At 43.2% G+C, this 25305-nt stretch overlaps 2 protein-coding genes across 10 annotated transcripts in view; one reads left to right on the forward strand and one right to left on the reverse strand.

Annotated features, from left to right (window-relative positions):
- The window catches only part of LOC307180268 (uncharacterized protein), a 524184-nt gene that overhangs the window by 482696 nt on the left and 16183 nt on the right, over positions 1–25305 (forward strand). For all 9 annotated transcript variants that reach the window (XR_013825710.1, XM_079910429.1, XM_079910422.1 and 6 more), the window contains one exon: positions 25172–25259. Coding sequence is in view for 8 of the 9 variants with exons in the window: in XM_079910429.1 (XP_079766555.1) it covers positions 25172–25259 (88 nt within the window). In the remaining variant the exon portion in view is untranslated. The remainder of the gene's footprint in view (positions 1–25171; positions 25260–25305) is intronic.
- Positions 18782–25305, reverse strand: part of ANOS1 (anosmin 1) — a 190055-nt gene continuing 183531 nt past the window's right edge. The window contains exons 13-14 of the mRNA XM_079910394.1: positions 24094–24235; positions 18782–22947 (exon numbers count right to left, since the gene is read on the reverse strand). Of these exons, the coding sequence (XP_079766520.1) occupies positions 22892–22947; positions 24094–24235 (198 nt within the window). The 3' untranslated portion in view covers positions 18782–22891. The remainder of the gene's footprint in view (positions 22948–24093; positions 24236–25305) is intronic.

Here is a 25305-nt window from a genome sequence, read left to right on the forward strand (position 1 = left end):
ATAACACTTGATGGAGAAAGGGCACATTTTTCCAAGAACCAGTATTTCCCCTCCCTCCTTTCTTATCCATTGTTGATCAAAACAGTCCACATCTAATTTTTTTAAAAACATACACTCTAGTTCTGCTACTCAGGGGAGTCGGTCTTTGTTGTTCAAAATCACCTCCAATTCGTTCTCCCTGTAGTGTGTCTCTTGATCTTTGCTCAGAAACATCCTGTGTCCCCCTCCAAATGAGCATGAGTTTTGTTCTTGGCCTGTTCCTGGGTCACAGTGAGAATCGGAGTTCCCCCAACTGTTGCCTGACACACATGGTACCAATTCCACACTGAAGAGGGATTTGGAACACAGGGAGGAGAGGGCAGTATTGGCTCCCATTCTTAATTCTTTATTGAGTCTCCATAAATCATCACTAGGAAGTATTTATCTTTAGCAAGGACTCCATAGTAGTTCAGAATAGAAGTTTTAAAAAAAAGACGGAGGAGGAAACAGAGCTTTCGGAACGTAACAGTGCTTTTTACTACCATTAAGTGCGTTTGACTGTCGGATCGAGGACACACATACATGCCCACTAGCACCAACATAAGCACGAACCAGCGTCCATTCCCTGGGGCAGGTGCTGGTGGCCTCCATCTTGAAGGTTGGGATGCCCCGTAAGGATTATGTAAGAATTCAGGCGAAACTTTGTATCTCCCTGTGAGTCATTGGTGTGTTTGACATTTATTCATTTATTCATTCATTACATAGACATTTCTTAAATGCTAATTTCCTTGGAGAAATGTCTGGAGGATTGTGTAACCAGAACATGGGCAGCCCTAGATACCTCTCACATCCTTATTGCAGAGTTGGTATAATCTGTGGAAATGGAAATGCCACTTTAAGGCATTTCCTTTCTTGGTACCCCAAGAAGTGTCTTTCCCCCCACAGGCCTGACCCATCTACAAAATAAACTGAAAAATACTAAAGAACTTTTTTTTGTTAATTCCCCCAGAGGTAATTCCACAGACAGTCCCACTATGGCTGTACTTCAGTGGTGGTTGTCTAATCTGGTGGTCCCAACATAGGGTGAAGTTTATAAGACAACTAGTTTGGATGTAGAAAGAAAGTACTATAACTTCCATTTATATTTATTTCTAGTTAAATAATTAAGAGGGTGATTAAGATGTATTGATTGCTTTTTTTTTTTTTGGTTCCACATATAAACGATATCATATGATGTCTGTCTTTCTCTCTCTGGCTTACTTCACTGAGTACGATCATCTGTAGGTCCATCCATGTTGCTGCGAATGGCATTATTTCATTCTTTTTTACAGATGAGTAGTATTCCATTGTGTGTGTGTGTGTGTGTGTGTGTGTGTGTGTGAGACATCTTCTTTATCCATCTGTCAGCCTGACAAAGGCTGCTTCCATGTCTTGGCTTTTGTAAATAGTGCTGCTATGAACATTAGGATGCATGTATCTTTTCAAATTATAGTTTACTCTGGAAAACTAGAGTTTGCCCAGGAGTAGGATTGCAAGATCGGGATACAAGTGACCTTATTTACAAAATGTAAAGACTCACAGATATAGACAACAAACTTATAGTTACCAAAGGGAAAAATTGGGGTGGGGGGAGGGGAGAGGGATAACTTAGGAGGTTAAAATTAACATAGATACACTGCTTTATATAAAATAGATAAGCAACAAGGACCTACTGTATAGCACAGGGAACTCTATTTGATATTTTGTAATCACCTATAAGGGAAAAGAATCCGAAAAAGAACATAAATCTATCTGAATTACTGTGCTGTATACCTGAAACTAATGTGGTATTGCAAATCAACTAGACTTCAATTTAAAATATATATATATATCTCATGTATACAAATGTGTGGTATATATATTATATATATAAAGATGTATTGATTCATAACCGTCAGCTTGACATTGAGTCCTCACATGGTTCCATGACAGATGGGATATGTCCTGTTCTTGGAATGCGAGATGTCCTGAGGACAAATTGGGAGTTTGTGCAGCTTGTGGGAGCCCAGAGCTGGGCTTTTACTTAATCCCCAACTTATAGTGTCCTGTGCCTTATGTACGGTTAAGTAGATTTGTAGATTATTTCATCCAGGTCTAACTAATCTAGCCCCTACAAAATGGACTTGTAGCTTAACATTTTCCCATAAAAGAACTGTGGATTGAAAATACTTACCCATATCTCGAGTCCAAGAGAAGAAGGTAAGAGCACAGTTGACTCTTGTCCTGTTTAATCCTAGTAGAAGCTTTTCACTAGCCCCATAATGAGGTCAACACAACGAACATTGAATGAGATCAGACAAGCAGTAACTTGCCACATCTGAAGTAATCAAGAGCATCATTTAAGATGTGAATTTACAGGGGACTTCCCTGGTAACGCAGTGGTTAAGAATCCGCCTGCCAGTGCAGGGGACGTGGGTTTGAGCCCTGGTCCGGGAAGATCCCACATGCCGCGGAGCAACTAAGCCCGTGAGCCATGACTACTGAGCCTGCGCTCTAGAGCCTGCGAGCCACAACTACTGAGCCCACGTGCCAGAACTACTGAAGCCCACATGCCTAGAGCCCGTGCTCCGCAACAAAGAGAAGCCACCACAGTGAGAAGCCCGCGCACCACAATGAAGAGTAGCCCCTGCTCGCTGCAACTAGAGAAAGCCTTCGTGCAGCAATGAAGACCCAACACAGCCAAAAATAAATAAATAAAATAAATCTATTTTTTAAAAAAAGATGTGAATTTACATACACTGTTGATAGCTGTGATCTTCCCTGGAGTATGTATTATATCTGGATATCATTGCTAATTATATTATTAAGCCATTATAATTAGCAAAATAATTAAAAGTCAACCATCCTGGACGTTATTTATTTATTTTTTTAAATGTTGAGCCTTCTTTTAATTAATTTATTTTTTTATTTTTGGCTGTGTTGGGTCTTCGTTTCCGTGCGAGGGCTTTCTCTAGTTGTGGCAAGCAGGGGCCACTCTTCATCGCGGTGCGCGGGCCTCTCACTGTTGCGGCCTCCGTCGTTGCGGAGCACAGGCTCCAGACGCGCAGGCTCAGTAGTTGCGGCTCACGGGCCCAGTTGCTCCACGGCATGTGGGATCCTCCCAGACCAGGGCTCGAACCCGTGTCCCCTGCACTAGCAGGCAGACTCCCAACCACTGCGCCACCAGGGAAGCCCGCCTGGACGTTATTAAAGCTAATGTATCTTTTCAAATTATAGTTTTTTATGATAATAAAAGTGAATATGCATTATTTATACATAAAATACATGGAAAAATATTTTTGCTTTATAATTTTATGTTTATACCATCCTTTTTATAATTCTGCTTTACAATGTAAATATTATATGAACACAATAATGCATGCATATTATTTGCAAAATAATAAGTACGAACAAATTGAAGATGAATGCTTAAAAACATTTACTAGTAGGTGTCAGCGAACAAAAAAGTGTTTGGAGCCCATGGCTGTGCTTGGGGAGAGGGAGTCTGGGAGAGTGAAGCCCCTCCTCCTTCCCTCCCCTCCCCCCCCGCCCCGTGTTTTAGGCACCTTGGACTCTGTCGGTCCCTATTTGTGATGCTACTATAGTATGGTTCAGAAGAGGCCTCCTTGTGTTCTCTGAAAAATGCACTTGGTAAAAGAGAAGAAAAAATTTCCTATGGATGACTGAAAACAATTCTTAACATCCTGCTCCAAGATTTTCCAGAATCCCCCAAAGAATTTCCTCTAAAAATGCCCTATTTCAAAAGATGCAGACATAGAGAATGGACCTGAGGACACGGGGAGGGGGAAGGGTAAGCTGCGATGAAGTGAGAGAGTGGCATGGACATAGATACACTACCAAATGTAAGGTAGATAGCTAGCGGGAAGCAGCTGCATAGCACAGGGAGATCAGCTCGGTGCTTTGTGACCTCCTGGAGGGGTGGGATAGGGAGGGTGGGAGGCAGACACGAGAGGTATATGTATATGTATAGCTGATTCACTTTGTTATACAGCAGAAACTAACACAACAGTGTAAAGCAATTATACTCCAGTAGAGATGTTAAAAAAAAATCAAGAAGTAAAATAAATAAATTTTTTAAAATAAAAAAAAAAATAAAAATGCCCTATTTCAGACTCTAGGCTTCTCCATGTCCGACAGGGAAACTATCTAAAGAGAGTTGCATTCACTTGTTAAATAAGTAGGGCTTAGCTGTTTAAGAATTTCACTCTCATCCATCCTGCCCCACCTGGGCAGTGACTGGAGTTTTCTGGAGGCTTGTTCACTCATGTGTCTGGTGGTTGAGGCAGGCTGGTCATGAAGACCACAGCAGATGGGCCTGTTCACGAAGCTGGGGCTTCCTCATGGCATGGCCGCTGGGTCCCAGGAGCAATACGAGAGACACAGAGAGAGAGAGAGTGTGTTACCTCCTACGACCTAGATTTAAAAGTCATGCAGCGTCACTTTCACCCCTATTGTGTTCATAAAAAATGCGTCACTAATGCTAGCCAGTCTTCAAGGGAAGAATTTTGATTCTTCAAATTCCATCCCTTGAAAAATGATTACGTAATTCGTGGCATTCAAATCTAGGAATTCTGATTAGAAGAAGATAGATTTATATGCCTTGGCATGGACAGTTCAACAAGATGCATTAATGGATGAGAAAGGCAAGTTGAAGAACAATGCATATAGTTGGAATTTATGTAAAAAGATTTTGCTCTGTAAAATCATAGGGGAAGGGGTGCAAGGATACACATGAAAATGTTAGCAACGTGTACCTCTGGGTCGCTGAGAACGTAGGGAGTAAGAAACAGGAACTCTCCGTATTTAATAGATGTGTGAGTCTCCCACCTGAATGTTTTAGTCTGAGAACGTATCCAGGTCCTGTGGAAGGTAGATTAATGCTGCCCCACAAGGGTCCACACTCTATTCCCTGGAATCTGTGATATATTACCTTATGGGGCAAGGGGGAGTTAAAGTTCCACATGGAGTTAAGGTTGCTAACCAGCTGAGAACAGGGCAAGCTTCCTGGCTCATTTGGATGGATCCACAAGGATCCGTAAAGGTGGACGAGGAAGGCGGAAGAACACAGCGTGAGAAGGACTCCACCCACCGCGGCCGGCTTTGGAGGTGGGGCAAGGGGCCTCAGGCCGAGGAGCAAGGTGGCCCCTGGAAGATGGACGAGGCAAGAAAACAGGTCCCCAGGGCTGGCCTCACATCCTCAGGTTTTCTGGATCTGTCCAGTCAAGGACCTTGGCTGCATTTGAATAGAGTTTATGGCACGTCAAGCACCAAATGTTCTGCTGCAGCTAAAACACAGAGGGAAAGAGAGAGCAAATTAAAGTTTTCTTCTGCAATGCCGTTGTGCAGAAAAATCTGCAAGGTCACGCAGTGGTTGAGAGCACCGATGTTTAAGCAAGTTAATAAGGAGTGGCATACAAATTTCAAATGCAGTGGCCAAGTGTAGACACTCGCGGGGAGGCATAGACTCTGGCTTGCTTGACAAAGGGTGGCTTGGAGAGTTACTGGATCGGACTCCAAGCTCCATTTTCAGAGCTTCCCTGGTGGCCAGGAGCATTGCCGCTGTGGCATTGGCATGCGGCCCGTTGTCTGCATTGGCTCCCCAGTGGGCTGGAGCTTGTGACTGATTTCCTGATCAGATGTCCCACTTCCATTTCCCACCTCCCACCCACCATCAGCAGTTCATCACTGAGCAGGGCAGTCCGCTGTACGGGCCTCTCTGGGTCGACAAAGCTGTGCTTGTGGACGCGAATATGCTCTCCCCCTTTAAGCCAGCATTGACTGGAAGGCCCCCTCCCACCCCCAAAGCCCAGCCTTTGTTTCTGGGACTAAAGCTTCCTTGCCTTTTGATTCTGGACAGACATCAAGAAAACAGGCTTCAGCCAAGCCCTACATGCTCTGTAGGGGGGTGATGAGGATGGATCAAAAACTCCACAGCAAAAAGCAACCCTCAAAAATGACTTCTGAAGGCGGTAAAAAAAAAAAAAAAAAAAAAAAAAAAATTCATGCCCAAGGTTCATCTCTTGAAGACTTTTGGAGACTCCACAGAGCTCGCCGTGCATCTCCTTAAGAGGCAGGTTTCAGGCCCTCAGCCGTGCTGTCTGCTGTACAATGCGTGTTGATTTAAGCTGATCTCATGTAACGCAGCGGGGCTGCGGTTGGCCAGCTTGCGATGCCAAGCCCGTGGGCGGGATGGAGATGCTGCGCCCTGTGTGACTCCCGCCCCCTTCCCTCGGTGATTTCTTTTGCTTTTTACAGGTGCTGGCTCGTCAGCAACTGGATAAATGCTGATGTTTGGGCTTCAGGGGTTCCTTGAGGAAGCTGGCACGTGGCCAAACGAGAGTCCAGCACCTGTAAGCTCACAGGGGTGAAGATGCCCAGGGGTTTTGTGCACGCCGTGTGGAGCGTTCGCGCCAGCACTTGGACCACAGCTGCAGGGCCAGCCTGTGCCTTTCCTGCCACGTGAACAGAACTGGGCCTGGGCTTCGGTCTGGAACACCTCTGGGAGCCTCTGGAAGATCCCAAGGGACAGTCTTATAGATGGGGTTGGGGGCAGGCAGGTGACAACGCGTCAGCCTGGAACCAGACTCACACCCCGATGTTTTGGAGAAAGGAAGTGTGAGTGAATCTGATGAAAAGGAAAGCACGGAAATGCTTTGCATCACTGTTCCTGCAAATATTGGGGCGTCTTTCAGCAACTCTTCCCTCTTGCATGACCACCTCTGGGAACGGAGGACTAGTAAATCCTTTCACTGTTAAATCTTAAACCATTGCATGCAATTATTTTGGAGGAAATTGTAATTATCCTCACATAGACAAACAGTGATACTGGGTCTTCCATCTACTGCTTAGTCAGTAAACGTGTTTTAAGGAAAATAATTACCCCATGATATATGTGTTTAACCTTTGATAGAGTTCATCCTATAATCACTTATTTATATACAAATATAGTAAAAAAAAAAAAAAAAAAAGTACTGGGAAACACCTGCTCCTGTAAATGCATCTTCAACTTGCAGTCTAAGGACTGGGCAGATATCGAGAGCTCAGAAACGTGGCATGAGCCAAGAGTACAGACCTCACCACCTGTTCTACATTCCAGACCATCCGGAACATTCAGTCACATGAAAGCTTCTTTTTCATTCTTTTCTTAAAGCCTCTAGGCAGACTTCCAAATTTACCATCTGACTGGCAAATCATTTGCCAACCCCAGGGTGAGTCATTGCAAACAAAACTGATGACTGTATAAATGCAGCACTGTGATTCAGATGGTCAACCAAGTCCTTAAAAGTATGTCTCCTTGGTTTCCCAAATTTACTCAGAAACAAACATGTAAGGACGATTTTCTGTGTAAAATAATAAAACAGTTGTGATTTCTCCCCTGCTATCTGGGTAAGGGAAGGAGAAGAGAAAAAAAGAAAAGATTTTGTAAAAGAACTTCACGGTTACCCACATTTATTAGTCTGCGTTCCAGTCGCCAAACCCAAGCCATACTGCAAGAAAATGACGCTGTGGGCACATCGGAAAAGACTTCAGTTCTGTCTGAGAGTTTGGACAACCCCGTAAGGCAGTGGTTCTCTGTCTGGATGCATGTTACAATCAATCCAGAAGCCCTAGGGACGTTCCACCATCAAGATTCGTGGGGAATCCGTGAGGGTAACTCCAAAACCAAAAACAAAACAGGATAAACAAACAAGCAAAAGCCCTCCTACCTAGCAAGTCACATATATACATAAAAAGATATATTTAGTATCATTTACATTTCATATATATCTACATATGTTACACATATATACATAGTATTTCATAAGCATCTATTTACACACACATAAGATCGCGTGCTTACTTCTAAAGGCTACACGGTATCTTTTGTAACTGGAGCTGATGGAAGACAGGCTGGCAGGCAGAGTTCAGTGGTTAACGGCTAGGATGCTGGCCTGACGTTTGTGGCCTGGGTTCGTCTTCATACTCTGGAACTCACCAGCTACCTGATCTGAGCAATTGACTTAAACAATTTATGTCTCATCCTTCTGAGCCTTCAGATGCTGTCTGCCTCCTGGATGGTAGAAATGAATGAGTTACTGCAAATGGCCCCTTTAGCCAAGTGCTTTACAGTTCGTCCTCTCAGTGTTTGCTCTGGGGTTGATTGTATTAGCCGTTTCTCTCGTAAAATACAAAGGGTGTCTTACAATCAAACGATCAACCCAGTGCAATACCAGGCGTGTCCAATCAACAAAGGAATGAGGGATGGTTTCCATTATTGGTGATGAACCCAACTGCATGTGATGGGCTGTTGTTTGAGATGAGGCGAGAGATACCTGGCGTGAAAAGGTCATTCAGAGTCAGGTTTGGATCGCACACGACCTGGGGCTGTAAGTACACCGCCTGCTCCATTCTAATTGGCTCCCCAAGACTGCATTTAAACCACTTAAGCTGCCTCTGTGAAAGGTCTTCCACAGCAGCCAGGAAAGAAATGTAATTTCTACTAACACACACACTAGAATATCCAAAACTATATTTGACTACCCTGTGTTTCATCAATGTGTCCCACAATAAATTCTCCATTACAACCAAAAGACTGAATGGGAGACGTCTGTGTATAGGAATACCTACGTCCGTCTACACCTGTGTATATCTGCATGCATCCTCAGATCTGCAGCTCCATCTTTAGGTGTCATTTACTCAAGCATAAACTAGGGGAGGAAAACTTCGGTTCGCTCTGGTGTAATCAGAATGTGATGCTTTGGTATGATTTTGACTTCTTCAGCTCCACAAGCAGGATGTTTATGACATGTACTATTCAGCACTTCCTCAGGGTCAGGAGGACTTCTCACCATGGGCACATCTTAGTATTACCAAGGGACCCTTTAAAACAGCCCTGATGCCCACGCTTCAGTCCAGACCTGAAAGTGCCAGAGCACCCTGGTTAAAACTCCCCTGGGATCTAACAGGCAACTCGTTTTGAAAGCATCTGAGCCGGGGTGGGACTCGTGCTCACAACTGGAGGTGTTCGTTCAAAACTTACCTTGAGGTGTGATGTTCATCTGAAACCCAAATCTATTTCCGACTTTAGGCAAGGTCTGACTTTCTAAACGGGAATGAATTTCACTGTTCCTTTTTTTTTCCTCCCTAAACCCACTTCTAGATCATAAATGTGCACCTACATTCCTCTCAATCCATGAAATGAGTTTTCATATCCGTGGATTTTACTTATACATAAATTTAGTTTCATTGGACAAGACAGATCTTTATAGACAGAACTGGTATGCATGCAGCTTTAGGAAAACAATTCATTGCCTGAAATTCAAGACAGCATCAAACGCATATTGAGTTGATCATTTCGATAGCATTAAAGTTAAAATCACCCATGAAGCGAATAGCATTCAACCTGAGGGAAACTGCAAAAATATACAATACTTCTTTAAAATGAATTCCTTAAGTTATGGTATTTTCGATGTTCTTTTGCTTAAAAAACAATGGCAGGTACGCATATAATAAAATCACATAGAACTAAATGAACACACACACGTGTGCATGTCACTCCAGCGACAGCTGAGTACGTTCTCTGGACGGTGTTGGTGGCAGTCTCCCGGTTATGATACTGTACTGCAGTACAGTTTTGGAAGATCTTAACCATTGGGGGAAACCGGATGAAATTCTAGGGTCATCATTTCCCTTTACTTCTTTTTTGTTGTTGTTGAAGTGTAGTTGATTTGCAATATTGTGTTAGTTTCAGGTGTACATCCACATGCGTCAGTTATATATTTATATATAGCTTTTCAGGTTAATTTTCATTGCAGTTATTACAGGAAATTAAATACACTTCCCTGTGCTGTACAGTAATCCTTGCTGCTTATCTATTTTATGTACAGTAGTGTGTATCTGTTAATCCCATACTCCTAATTTATCCCCCTGTTCCCTTCCCCCTTTAGTAACCATAAGTTTATTTTCTGTGTCTGTGAGTCTGTTTCTGTTTTGTATATAGATTCATTTGTATTACTTTTTGGATTTCACATGTAAATGATATGATATAACATGTGTCTTTCTCTGTCTGACTGACTTCACTTAGTATGATCATCTCTAGGTCCATCCATGTTGCTGTAAGTGACAATATTTCATTCTTGTTTACAGCTGAGTAATATTCCTCTGTGTGCATGTGTGCCCGCGTGCTCGTGTGTGTGTATGACACATTTTCTTAAATCTGTTATCTGCTGATGGGCACTTGGGTTTTTCCGTGTCTTGGCTGTTGTAAATAGTGCTGCTATGAACATTGGGGTACATGTATCTTTTTGCACTTGATCTTAGCCAAAAGGCCGAGAAGCGATACATGTATCTTTTTGAAGTAGAGATTTTATTTTTTCCAGATAAATGCCCAGGAGTGGGATTGCTGGATCATATGGTAGCTCTATTTTTAGTTTTTTAAGGAACTCGATACTTTTCTCCATAGTGGCAGCACCAATTTACATTGCCACCAGCAGTGTAGAAGGGTTCCCTTTTTTCTACAACCTCTCCAGCGATTATTAACTGTAGACCTTTTGATGATGGCCATTCTGACCTGTATGAGGTGATACCTCATTGTAGCTTTTATTTGCATTTCTCTAATAATTAACGATGCTGAGTGTCTGTTCTTGTGCCTATTGATTATCTGTATGTTTTCTTTGGAGAAATGTCTATTTAGGTCCTCTGCCCATTTTTTTTTTAATTATAAATAATTTTATGCCATCTTCCTTTTTTAACTGAAATTTAAGAGGTAGATGTTAACAACAAGCTTGATATTTTGGATTTCTAGGTTTTTTGTTTTTTTAATTAGTTAAAAAATTTTTCACTGTGTTGGGTCTTCGTTTCTTTGCAAGGGCATTCTCTAGTTGGCGGCAAGCGGGGCCACTCTTCATCGCAGTGCACGGGCCTCTCACTGTCGCAGCCTCTATTGCTGTGGAGCACAAGCTCCAGACACGCAGGCTCAGTAGTTGTGGCACACAGGCCTAGTTGCTCCGTGGCATGTGGGATCTTCCCAGACCAGGGCTTGAACCCGTGTCCCCTGCCTTGGCAGGCAGATTATCAACCACTGCGCCACCAGGGAAGCCCCCTCTGCCCATTTTTTGATTGGGTTTTTTTGGTTTTTTGTCGTTGAGTTGTATAAGCTGTTTGTATATTTTGGCTATTAATCCCTTGTCAGTCACGTTATTTGCAAATATTTTCTCCCATTCATTAGGTTGTCTTCATTTTGTTGATAGTTTCCTTTGCTGTGTAAAAGCTTTTAAGTTTGATTAGGTCCCATTTGTTTATTTTTCTTTTATTTGTTTTGCCTTGGGAGACTGATCTAAGAAAATATTGCTATGATTTATGTCTGAGAATGTTTTGCCTATGTTGTCTTCTAGGAGTTTTATGGTGTCGTGTCTTACATTTAGGTTTTTAAGCCATTTTGAGTTTATTTTCGTGCATGGTGTGAGGGAGTATTCTAACTTCATTGATTTACATGCTGCTGTCCAACTTTCCCAATGCCACTCACTCAAGAGATTGTCTTTTCTCCATTATATATTCTTGCCTCCTTTGTCGTAGGTTAATTTACTATAGGTGTGTGGTTTAATTTCTGGGCTCTCTATTCCGTTCCATTGATCTATATGTCTGGGGTTTTTTTTGTTTTTTGCTAGTACCATACTGTTTTGATTATTGTAGCTTTGTAGGATAGTCTGAAGTCTGCAAGGGTTATGCCTCCAGCTTTGTTCTTTTTCCTCAGGATTGCTTTGGCAATTCTGGGTCTTTGGTGGGTCCATACAAATTTTAGGATTATTCTAGTTCTGTGAAAAAAATATGGGTATTTTAATAGGGATCACATTAAATCTATAGATTCCTTCGAGTAGTATGGCCATTTTGACAATATTAATTCTTCCAATCCAAGAGCATGGGATATCTTTCCATTTCTTTGAATCATCTTCATTTTCCTTTATCAGTGTTTTATAGTTTTCAGCATATAGGTCTTTCACCTCTTTGATTAACTTTATTCCTAGGTATTTTTTTAATGAAATTTTAGACAGGATTGGCTTGTTGATTTTTTTTTTTTGAATTTCATTGTTAGTGTAAGATATACAACAGATTTCTATATGTTGATTTTCTATCTTACTATCTTGCTGACTTCATTTATTAGTTCTAATAGTTTTTGTATGGAGTCTTTGGGGTTCTCTATATAGATTATCATGTCATCTGCAAATAGTGACCATTTTACCTTTTTCTTTCCAATTTGGATACCTTTTATTTCTTTTTCTTGTCTAACTGCTGTGACTAGGATTTCCAATACTGTGTTCAGTAGAAGTGGCAAGAGTGGGTACCCTTGTCTTGTTCCTGAATTTAGTGGGACGCCTTTCAGCTTTTCATTGTTGAGAATTATGTTGGCTGTGGGTTTATCATAAATAGCTTTTATTATATTAAGATATGTTCCCTCTATACCCACTTTGATGAGAGTTTTTTTTTTAATCATGAACAATGAATTTTATCAAATGATTTTCTGTTGAAATGATCATGTGGTTTTTGTCTTTTCTTTTGTTAATGTGGTGTATCACATTGATTGATATGTGTATATTGAACCATTCTTGTGAACCTGGAATTAATCCAACTTGATCATGGTGTATGGTCCTTTTGATGTATTGTTGGATTTGGTTTGCTAATATTTTGTTAAGGATTTTTGTATCTATATTTATCAAAGATATTGGCCTGTACTTTTACTTTCTTGTAGTGTCTTTGTCTGGTTTTAGTATCAGGGTGATGGTGGCTTCATAGAAAGAATTTGGGTGTGTTCCCTCCTCTTCAATCTTTTGGAATAGTTTGAGAACAATAGGTATAAGTTTTTCTTTGTATGTTTGGTATAATTACCCAGTGAAGATGTCTAGTCCTGCACTTTTGTTTGCTGGGAGGTTTGTTTGTTTTGTTTTTGTTTTATAGATTCTATTTCACTTCTTGCGATCAGTCTATTACAGTTATGTATTTCTTTTTGACTCAGTTTTGGCAGGCTGTGTGTTTCCAGAAACTTGCCCATTTCTTCTAGGCTGTCCAGTTTGTTGGCATGTAACTATTGGCATGTAACTAACTACAGAAAACTATAGTTTTCTCTTATGATTTTTTGTATTTCTGCAGTACCAGTTGTTATTTCTCCTCTTTCATTTCTTATTTTGTTTATTTGGGTCCTCTCTCCTTTATTCGTCATGAGCCTGTCTAGAGTTTTGTCAGTTTTGTTTATCTTTTCAAAAAACCAGCTCTTGGTTTTATTGATCTTTTTGGTTTTGTGATCTCTGTTTATTTCCTGTCTGATTTTTATTATTTCCTTCCTTCTTCTGACTTTGGGTTTTGTTTGTTCTTTTTCTAATTCTTTGAAGTGGTAGGTTAGGTTGTTTGAGATTTTTCTTGTTTCTTGAGGAAGGCAGGTATTGCTAAGAACTTCCCTCTTAAAACTGCTTTTGCTGCATCCCATAAATTTTTGTAAAGTTGTATTTTCATTGTCATTTGTCTCAAGGTATTTTCTGATTTCCTCTTAAATTTGATCATTGACCCTTTTTTTCAGGTTGCAGGAAAATACCTTTATTTTTTAACTTATGATCTTTATTTTTAAATATTTTATTTTTAATTAAAATTTTATATAATTTTTAAAGATTACACTCCATTTTCTGTCATTACAAAATATTGGCTATATTCTCCATGTTGTACAATACATCCTTGTCTTACACCCAATAATTTGTATATCCCAGTCTCCAACCCCTATATTGTCCTTCCACACACCCACTGGTAACCAGTAGTTTGTTCTCTATATCTATGAGTCTGCTTCTTTTTTGTTATATTCACTGGGTTGTCTTATTTTTTAGATTCCACACATAAGTTTTGCCATACAGTATTTGTCTTTCTCTGTCGGACTTATTTCACTTAGTATAATGCCCTCCAAGTCATCCATGTTGCTGCAAATGGCATGATTTCATTTTTTATGGCTGAGTAGTATTCCTCTCTGTGTGTGTGTGTGTGTGTGTGTGTGTGTGTGTGTGTGTGTGTGTGTACACACATCTTCTTTATCCATTCCTCTGTTGATGGACACTTAGGTTGCTTCCATATATTGGCAGTTGTAAATAATGCTGCTGTGAACATTGGGGTGCATGTATCTTTTTGAATTCGTGTTTTTTTTTTTTTGGATATATACACAGGAGTGGAATTGCTGGGTCATATGGTAGTTCTATTTTTAGTTTTTTTGAGAAACCTCCATATGGTTTTCCACAGTGGCTGCACCAATTTACATTCCCACCAACAGTGCACAGGGGTTCCCTTTTCTCCACATCCTCACCAACATTTGTTATTTGTGTTCTTTTTGATGATAGCCATTCTGATAGGTATTCCATCCCCTCACTTTCAGTCTGTATATGTCTTTCACCCTAAAGTGTGTCTCTTATAGGCAGCATATTGTAGGTTCTTGTTTTATTATCCAGTCTTCCACTCTGTGTCCTTTGATTGGAGCATTTTGTCCATTGATATTTAGAGTAATTATTGATAGGTGTGTCCTTATTGCCATTTTAAACTTGGTTTCACAGTTTGTTTTGTAGTTCTTCTCTGTTCATTTCTTCTTTTTTGTTTTTCCTTTTGTGATGTGATTTTTTTTTTTTTTATAATGTGCTTGAGTTTCTTTCTTTTTGGCTTTGTGAATCTCTTCTATGTTTTTGATTTGTGGTTACCCTGGGTATGTTAACCCATAACTACACCTACTTGCTTTTGACTGATAGTAATATAAGTGCAAACACATTCTAAAAGATCTACATTTTTTTACTTCCCTCTCCTACATTTTGTGATTTTAATGTCCTATTTTACATCTTAATGTTGTTTATCCTTTTGCTGTTAATTGTAGTTATAATCACTTATACAGAATTGTTTTGATTCTTTTTTAATCTGTGTACCGGCTTACTTAGATGGTCTTCAATCCTTTCACGTATGTGCTTTTCCTATTGTGATTTTCCCTTTCCTATAGATCCTTGCTTCTTTTCTATGTAGAGAAAGCCTTTCCATTTGTCTTTTAGGATAGATTTAGTATTGCTGTATTCTTTCAGTTTTTGCTTCACTGAGAAATTCTTTCTCTCCTTCTGTTCTAAATGATAATCTTGCTGGCTGCAGTATCCTAGGTTGCAGGTTTTTCCCTTTCAGGACTTTGACTATATCTTGCCACTGCATTCTGGCCTGCAATGTTTCTGCAGAGAAATCAGCTGGTAGCCTTGTCGGGGTTCACTTGTAATTGACTATTTTTCTCGTGCTGCTTTTAGAATCCTCTCATTAAGTTTTGCCATTTTAATTATGGTATGTCTTGGTGTGGGTCTGTTTGGTTCATCTTGTTTGGGACCCTCTGTGCTTCCTGTACCTGGATATCTGTTTCCTTCTTTAGGTTTGGGATGTTTTCAGCCATAATTTCTTGACATACATTTTCGATCCTGTTTTCTCCCTCTGAGATCCCTGTTACGTGTAGGTTGGCATGCTTTATATTATCCAATAGATCTCGTTATGTTGCCTTCACTTTTTTCATTTGTCTTCTGTCTGCTCTTCTGATTGGGTGATTTCTCTTGTTCTGTCTTCCAGATCACTTATTCATTCTTCTGCACTGCTTAGTCCTCTCTTCATTGCTTCTAGGTCGCTTGTTATCTTGGCAATTGAGTTGTCTGATTTTGACTGGTTCCTCTTTATACTTTCTACTCCCTTGTCACAGTACTCTGCATTTCTATCGGTGATCTTTCTTAATTCCTTTAGCATTTTTATGACCTCCTTTTTGAACTCAGGGTCCAGTAGACTGGTGAGGTCCATTTCGTTATTTGTTCTTTCAGGGGGTTTCTCTTGTTCTTTTAATTGGGTGTGTTTGTCTGCTTTTTCATTTTACTTTCTTCGTCTCTGTGAATTTAGGAGAAACAGTTATCTCCTGTGGTCCGAAGGGGTATTTGTATGTGGGAGTGTTTCCATGTAAACTGTGAGTCCAGTATTTTTGGCGTGAGGACTTTTTTTGGTCTGGATGCCAGCCACATCTTTCTTCGGTGTGCTGGCCGGTATCCCCTTGACAGGGGGTGCAATGGGCATTGTGACCAGAGCCTGCACTGGATGTTGGGCGGGGCCTCCTCTTTGCTCCATGGTTGTCACAGCCCTATCGGGGGGCAGGGTCTGCTCCCTAGGCGTTGGAGTAGAAGCCTTGAAGGTCAGGTTTGCTAAGGCTCCATTGCCCTTAAGTGTGTGCTCCGGCCCCAAGGACGTAAGGGGTGGGGCAATGAGGCCCGCGTAGTCACAGCACCCTACCCACTGCCTGTGCAGGCATCCGCGGTCCTGCCCCGAGGCAGGCCAAGGTCACGTCCCCTTGTCCGTTGTGTTTGTTGCAGACCTAGTGCGTGGCTGCAGTGTGGAGTTGGCTGGCGCTGGGCGCAGTGGCTGCAGTTGAATTGTTGGTGCTGTCGCCCAGGGCCTGGGTCTCCCGGGACCTGTCGGCCCCCGATCTGGCTGCAAACTGCAGTGGTGGTGGTGAATGGGACCATCACACTCCATGTGTCACAGCACAAGAGGGGGCCCAGTTCCTCCCTGTCACCCACAGCTACCTCGCTGAGCATGACATTTTCCATAAGCGGCTGTTGTATGTAGACATGTTCTCCAATTTATAACAAAGTCACGTTCCTGAGACACACCTGCGTGAAAGCCTCTCCCCAAAGGAAACCATACTGAAAACGTTCATTGGTTTCGAGTCTCTGCCACGGCCCTCCACCAGCCCTCCACTGCTGTGGGCCCCATAGTCTAGCTCAGGGGGTCAAGAACGTGTGCAAGTCGAGTTTCTCTTGTAAGTCGCAAGCCCGGGCTCTGGGCCGGGAGCCCACAGTCCTTCTGCTCTTGGCAGGGGTGGCTGGAAGCAGGGAGGGTGGACACCAGTCGGAGGGGCAACGGCCCTGCAGCTGCGGGGCGGTGATGCCTCAGACCCCACCTTGAACAAGGGCAGCATCCCAGGTGGGAGGACACTGGGGGACCGGGGCCGGTGGGACCTCGGTGCTGAAGCCTCGGTGGTGACGGGGGCTCAGCCAGCTGGCGCTGGGGCTCAGCGGCGGGAGGGGCACCACCTCCGACAGCATGCCCGGGAGGAGCGGGACTGAAACCCAGACACTCCCTAGTCAAGATCAAGACCAGGAACGTTCCGTCTGTGGCGTCACTCCTGCTTGCTTTTCATTTGAAAATCAGAGGGATAAGTTATCCTGCAAATAGGTTTCACTTACTGCTAAAACTGAATATGATATATGCGTGTGTTTGTGTTCGGAAATTAGGTGGTATTGCCAGTATTTGTTTCTATTGAAGTTAAGACTCGCATGACATAAACTGGGCCAGTTTAAGTGTATAATTCAGTGGCCTTTAGTTCACGTTCAAAGTGCGCAGCCATCCCCTCTATCCAGTTCCAAAACAGTCTCACTAAGTCCAAAAGCAAATCCCGTCCCCCATGAAGTAGTCACTTCCCATCCCGTCCCCCCAGCCCCAGGCAACCGCCCATCTGTTTTTTCCTCCATGGACTGTCCTGTTCTAGAAAGTTCACAAAAATGCAGTCACGCAATAGGGGACCTTTGTGTCCAGATTCTTAGGTGTTGCTAATACCGTTTACAAAGTATCTATCACCATTGTTCGCTCTGGTCAGTGCCCAGTAATTTTCAGTCTCTGTGCATGTAAGGGCTTCTGATTACAAAGAAAGAAAACAAACGATGACGTGATTTTTGTCAGGCAAATCCCATCACTTTGAAGTAGCGACTAGGAAAGACCAAAGGAAGGACAAGCGACTCGGAAGACCCTCAGCAGTGACCCCAGACGCACAGCTGAGAGGCTCGCGCCCCAGGGCCGTGCCCCCGTCTCAGTGTGGGTCCCCCCCGCCCGGCTTCTTCCCATCCCTCGGGGCTTAGCTGCACTGTGAACCCACAGTGCGTCCTGCCTGAAACTCCATCCTCAGCGCCCCACGGCTGCTCCCTAACCCGGCGCTGCGCGTCCTTTCCTCTCCCTGGGTGTTCACGCGTACGACGTCCTTACTTATCTCCAGTCTCTTTCTCCTAGAGGAAGACCCCTGAAAACCTGGCACCTGCCATGCTTAGTCAGTATCCCACCTGGAGGGCAGGACCAGGCAACGGCAGAGACTAAGGACATTTCTGCTGAGTGAGTGTCTAATAAATAAACGAATAGGTGATTTTATGGAGAGAAAAATAATCCCGGCTTCCCGACGTTAACACCTTCCTAGTCGTGTCTTATGGGACAGCGCTCTTCTGAGTCCCCCGTGGAGATGCTGTGGGCACAGCGCCTGCCAGCGTGGCGGCCCCAGGAACCTCTCTAGACGCTGCATGGGGAGTGGAGACGGCAGCCGTCAGTGGCCTTTGGTGTTGAAAACACCGGAGTGTGGGTGAAAGCTTATCTGCACTACACATACCTAGCCTTTCATGGGTGCATCCTGGGGGCGGGGAGCGATGTAAACTTGTAGACTATTGATAGGAAGTATCACCAATCCATCAGGAGTCAGGGTTGTAAATGCAGTGAAAGAACTCTGAAGCCTGACCGTCCAAGGCCAGGACGCCTTCTTCAGGATGACGTGCTGCCCTGTTGCGCTTACCGGACCTCCAATTCCCTCCATGCTGACAGGAGAGTGAGGCTTTTTGAATCTCTCTGGGGTCGTAGGAAACTTGTTAATTTTTCTTTCTAAACGGAAAGAGAATGTGTGTGCGTGTGCGCGTGTGTTGAGGAAAGGAGTCTAGTCCACTGCGCGGGTTTAAAGATCCTTTATTATGGAATCAGTATGTACAAACTCTAACATGAAAATCGTGAGTCACGGGGTATCAGCCTATTTACAGTGCTTTTTTGTTTTTTACAAGTTTTTTTTTACAAGATTACTTCTCCCTAAATAACATAATAGACACACACAGAAATCAAACATTTTTTATTACATACATAAATAAATATTGACTTTAAATGACCTCTCTAAGGGACATGATTTCTACCGGCCATTTGGATGAGAAGGTAGCCGTTGTATTATCTGCACACTATAATTAAGTCGAGAAAAAGTCGTAACAGCTTTACATACAGACCTCTGTTGATCACCCTGTGAATGGTATAACTTGCTAAAATGTTCAGTAGAGGTAAGAAGCTCAGTCTGGCCATGCAAAACCGTAGATAAGAGTCGCCATCTTTATGCATTTATATTTTAAATGAATCTTAAAGTACATGCAACAGATGTTTAGCCTTTGTGTTCTGGTCATGACGTCGAAGTTTGCCTAACAAGATTGAGATATTTGCAATCGTAGGAATGAGTAAACTTGAGGAACTCCACAGCACACGGTGTAAGAAAGGGCATTAAGTAGATAAGCCGTTATCACAAATGACACTGACCGATTCGATTCGTAGGACAAAATGAATATTTGTACTCACGTGATACAGACACAAGTCCAAATTCAGCCTTTTAATCGGATTTTTCAGTGTTGATAAAAGATACAATCAACGGCTTTGAAGTCCAGTGTAATCACTTCCCAGCGGTTCCTACCCCTGCGAATTACTGGGTTCCTCATACAGGGCAAATTCTCATCTGTTCAGTAAACATTACGAAGCAGTGATTCTCAGCTGGGGGTGACCTTACCCCCCAGAGGGCGCGGGCCGTGACTAGAGAGCTTGTGGCTGTCACCCCCTGGGGGAGGTGCTCGTGACAACTGCTGGGTGGAGACCTGCGTTGAGCGCCCAGGGGTCGGGCCCCTCGAACAGGGAAACGTGCAGCCCCAAATCTCAACAGCGCTGCGGTGGAGAAACCCTGCTCTATAGATGGGGTATAGGTTCTTTCAGCTTTCTAGGACATAGATCTGTTTTTCAACTTTGAATTTTGTTTAGTAAACATTTCAGAAAATTACCTGTCATAAATATATCATATTAAAACACGAGATGACGTGAAGGGCACACATTCGTTTATAAAAATTGCTCCATAGAGGCCACTTAGAATAAGGGGTAGCACAGTAAATCCATCACTGAGGAGTGAATGTTCTAAGTAGAAAGAGCGCGTGTACCCTCGATATACATGGAATTAGCCACCTGTCTTTGATGACGTCATGTTTGACGAGCTCAGTTTTTTAAAGAGTAAATACTATCAGTTAATATACTTTTTCTCACGTGAGAGAAATGCATCTAATTTCCATAAAACGTATCAGAGAGTCAGCCACTAAAACTGTGTTTTAAAATAAGAAACAGATCTTTTTAGCCCTTTATTAGGGCACTCAAATGTTAAAAATTCAAAAAGTAGTAATTATATTTTTGTTCATTTGACTATTATTGAAGATTACTGAAATTCGTAAAAGAAACTCAGGTTTCTCTCATTGCCTAATTAATAGAATTTTCTTCCAATAACACTAACAAAATTTAAATTATTGAATATTATAGCAGGATGAAATGCTCGTAAGAGCTGCTTCAGATTTTTTTAAGGAAGGTGTAAGCTACAGAACCTTTATCTGAACTGAAAATATATTTGCTCAATGTCTCTTACCCAGACAAAAGAAACATAATTAAATTTTATAAAATTAAGCTTATTTAATAATTTAATAATATCGTGTATCTATGTATATACGCCTGCATTTTAAACTATACAACAGTACAGAAACTTGCTGGCACGAATACTTGGTGGATTTCTTCATGACAAATTAAGGTAAAAGATAACCTCGTAGCCAATCACGTGAAGTTTTCATTTTTGAAGTTTTAAGAATTTGAAATTCAGAGGCTGGGAATGGCACTAGAATAGCTCATAGTTTCGGAGAAGGTCTCTGTGTTTGCTCAAGCTCAAGGGCGTTTGAAATGAAGGCTGTTCCTGTTCTCTCCATTCAAAATTTGGAACTCTTGGAACCAGGTGATTTCAGGACAGCCTGTGCTAAAGTCCATCCCAGGCCACGTTAGGAGCCGCAGAAAAACAGCCGGAAGCGCCGTGAACTTCCGTTCTGAGATTTCCCACGGAGCCGCGTGTCCAAAGCTGCAGAACACTGTCTGCCTTATCGACTTTTAAACAATTTTAACACACGGGAAGCAGTTTTCAGTATCCTCTTTCAGGGATCCATGCCTACAGACTGTGTTCCCTAAGGCTAGGCATCGATTTGGTAACAGACAGAGTCTGTCTGCGTTCTGCGTGGCTTCTGCTCTTAGAGTGGGAAACCTCACAAAAGCCAACACGTTCTCTCTCCTCTTCACCCCACCAGGTGCAGTCAGGGCGCCCGCAGGCTTTCAGGAAACCTAACAAAACGACCAGTTCCAAGTCCCACCGTGAAAACCCAAGGAAAGTGTACTGAAAATTTCCTCGTTTTACTTGTGTAGGTCATGAAACGAGGAAGCCTATCCTTTAAAATGTTCAATTTTTTAAGTTGCTCTTTTCTCATAGTGTCAATACTGACGGGGAAAATAGATGACCCTAATGATCTGTAGCAGAACTGTGTCTTTATCCACCATTGCTGAGCTGGGAAAACAGTTTCTTCAGAGATGCGTCCTCAAGGTGTACGTGTGTGTACGTGTGAGTCTATGAGTGTGTGTATGTACGTGTGTTTGTGCCTGTGTGTATACGTATACACACGGAAGCACGCAGACGCACATACACACGTGCCTGTTTCAAAACATACATGTGGGTATTCCCTCGAGGAAAAAACTGTATTAAACTAAACATTTGTGGTTTAAGGCTGCCGCGACATACCCTGCAATACTGTGTACTGACAACGTGTTTGACTTGCGTTCGTGCTCTGAGGGCTTAGCGTGGAACCTGGGAAATTTTTCAAATAAGGTATAATAATACATCTGTAGGAGTAAAGGAAGGTTAGTCAAAGGCAAGTAGCTGTCCTTCTCCACCAACCAAAGCCCTTCCGCCTTTTCTACATCACGGACAGTATTCTACCACGTCAAGAGCTTGCTTTCGTTAAGAACAGGCAAATCTCAGTGAAGATTTGAAAATATTCAATCGTTGGGATTCCTTCATTTCAAGCAAGAGGTTTTGCAAAGTTTTAGATACATGAAAGCTGCAAAACAAAGCATGTCAGCAGCCGTTCCCCACATTAAGGAAAAGCATAAATAGCGTATCAGGGAAATCTCTCACAGTACAGGACGAAATGTTACAGAGCATCCCCAGAAAAGACGTTTAGTTTCTCCAAGGCAGACTCTGGATAGCAGCGTAAGGCACTGACTCCTTTCTGCTGTGGATGTCTTCCCTAAACCCTCATTGACAGGCTGCGCTCTTCTTTGCCTTTGTAGAAAATGAAGCTTAGGTGCTGGAAGTGGGAACATTTTAAGTCTAAGTTAATTGGCATATTTCAGGTCACAAGTTTTCAGCTAAAAAATCACGTGATAAAAAATCATCTTAAGAAGTATTTGAATAAATAGGGCCAAAAAACCGTATAGTCTTCAGTCGATTTTGCAAACCAAACCAATAATTTAATTTTAAAATGTTTATTGAGTAACGTGACGCTTACTATGTGTGCGCTTAGCATGCTTATTACGTGTATAAACTGTGTATTTGTTACGCCGGTGTCTCTTGAGAATTCGCCGCTCTAAATTCAGGGAAGTCTCAGGTCTGCAGTAATTCACTTGAGATCATAGCTAAACCACGTATGGAAACAGATTTTGCAGTGAAACAGGCCTGGCCTTCGTGTTCTCTCCATTCTCACAGGAAACTGTGTCCACGTCCACCGTCTCACCACTTGTCCCTGGTGTCCAGGCGCGTCCGAGACAGACAGAAGCGTTTAGTGCAGTAAAGTTAGATGGGGCGGAAGGTCCTATGGGAAAGGCCTGGTGCCCCCGTAAGCGGGCGCGGCCGGTCCTCGAAGGTCTGCGAGCTTACACGCTCGCTCGGGGTTCAGACATCTCCGGGAACAGGTCAGTATCTTTCTGGAGGCTTGTAATGGTGTGAATGACGGTGTTTCAGGTGGGGTCCTAGGGAGACAGAACAGACACATCAGTCGGTCGTGGCGCTTTCCCCGGCTGGCTGAACGGACAGTAGGAACGCGCTGACTGCGGTGAACGCCTTGGCCCCGGGCCCGCGCTCCCTCCCGTCCAGGTCCCTCCTCTCCCGGCTCTGAACGTGCAGAGAGACAGACACTCACTCTCCCTCTCTTCTCTCTGCCTTCCCCCCGCGCTTTGGTTCCCTCCCTAACGCCAAAAAATCACAAGAGAAAGAAGACAAGCCCCTTTTTTTAGGCTCACAATTATATAAGCCAAAATCCTTTGCATTTCCTCAAGAAAGTTTAAAACTTAACCCATGCTCTCATTACACAGAATTTCAGTGGAGGCACATGGGGACTGCATTCACCCTTATAAGCGTAAGGGGCCATCGAGCTCTTCCACGTGATGGTTTTTTCCTTTAAATTCGAAGTGCAGAAAGCTATTGGGGGGCAAATTTGATCCATCATTTTTTAAAAAACAAGTAAAACTAGAACGACTTCTCAGTTTTCTTAACACATAAACTTAAAAAGCCATGTCAAAGGTTTAAGCTAGAAAAGCAAAGTGCATAATTTAAAAACCAACAAGCGGCTCACTGTTTTGAAACAACACGTGACAGTTATTTTTAACGTAGCAGTAAGTCAAGTAGATTGATTTGGGTCATGTTATGAAGAAAATTCATGTAATAGATTATAGTAACAACATATGTAATAAGAAAGTAAGCTCCGTAGCCAAATACTATTTGCTATTTGGTCATATTTGAACATCTTAATTTAAAAAACAAAAATTCAGATTGATATGAGATGATAGACTTTTTTCCCTCCCATGTGTATCTGTGGTTAAAAGACAAGGAGAAAGCATGCATCATGTAGGGAAAAAAATGGAAGTATGGAAAAGGAAGTAACAGAAAGGAAGGCAGGGAGGGAGGGGGGAGGGAGGAGGGAGCAGGGCCAGGAAGCGTGTAAGGTGGGCTGCGGGCAGCAGGCGTGGCTGCCAGGAAAAGCACATACAAAGGCCTGGAAGAAGTTCAGGTTCAGAGAATTCCCTATCCGTAGGAATCTGCAGTGATCTGTTGATTTTCGTTTTTTCAGCAAGACTTTCTCTGTGTCCCCAAAGCTGGCGGGGGCCCCCGGCACTCACTGTGCACAGCCGAGGGTGGGAGGTCGGGGGTCCGGAAGGTCCTGATGGTGGCGGGTCCCTCCCCGCCCGCGGTCAGCACCTGCACCTCCAGACGGTAGAGGGTGGCCGGCCGCAGACCTGGCACCGTGAGCACGGAGCGATCCTGAGGGGGGACAGGAGAGGACGCGCCCGTTAGGCACCTCTTGACCACAAAGCCACACGACGGACTCTCTCATTCTCTGCCCATTTCCTCCCGCCCGCACGCCCGCGATCACCGTGTAAACGCAGGTGCGGTTGCTTTGACACCCCAGCGTGGTCGGTCGAACGTCTGTCCCTGTTTGCTAGAGTCCTGCCCTGCCGGGCAGCCTCGGCAGTGAGAGCCCAGCTCTTGGCAGCCGGGGCCAGTCTCAGGGCTCACCCCGCGACCGCATTTTGTATTCCTCAACCCAAGACTTTCCCATGGTTTAAAGTTTTCATCTGCACATCTTGTGGTGTGAATTCTTCATGATCCACATTTCCGTAAGCGAGCCAACTGTGTTCCTTAAGATGCAGTATCTATCTATCTATCTGTCAATGCCCATAGCCAACAGTGTTCATTTTTATGCCAACACATTTTTCTCAAAACTCAATAAAGCCTAATATATACACACATAGAAAAATTACTTTCCAATTCCATGGAATTTTTCCTTCCAGGATTTAAGGGGTTTTTTTGTTTGCTTTTTCTTCTTCTTTTTGGAGCAGGAGTTGGATATTCTAAGGGCATTTTTAGAGCTGGTAGAAGCCTGTACATGGGTTTTTTTTTCAAGCCAAGGAATTAGTGGCCTGGAAGACAGGCCAGCTCATTACGGGCTCTGGCCAGATTTGAAGCGGGGAAACGGAGAGAAAGAAGAAGGTTCTCTTAGCTGTTTTTCCCCAAATTTAACCCTTCCAACAGGGCCTGTCCACTTGGGCCAGAGGGACACAGGCTTCACAAAGGAGAATAAAGTGGTTACACCGCGTGCATCCCGTGTCGACAGGAGACGTGGGTTGAAGAGGGGCTCTAGTAATCACAGTTCATCTAGACGACTGTTCACGGCAACACTTGTGTGGTGTCTTTCAGTACCTGCGAAATAATACGCTCGGGAGAAGACAACGCACACACGCGGCTCAACAACTGGCCCCAGCGTGATGGGACGTGGGCGCCGACAGTGAGTAACCCCCCTGCGGTGCGGGTACCGGCCCAAGGGCCCGGGA

This window comes from Stenella coeruleoalba, assembly GCF_951394435.1.
Source record: "Stenella coeruleoalba genome assembly, chromosome: X".
NCBI classification, from domain to species: domain Eukaryota; kingdom Metazoa; phylum Chordata; class Mammalia; order Artiodactyla; family Delphinidae; genus Stenella; species Stenella coeruleoalba.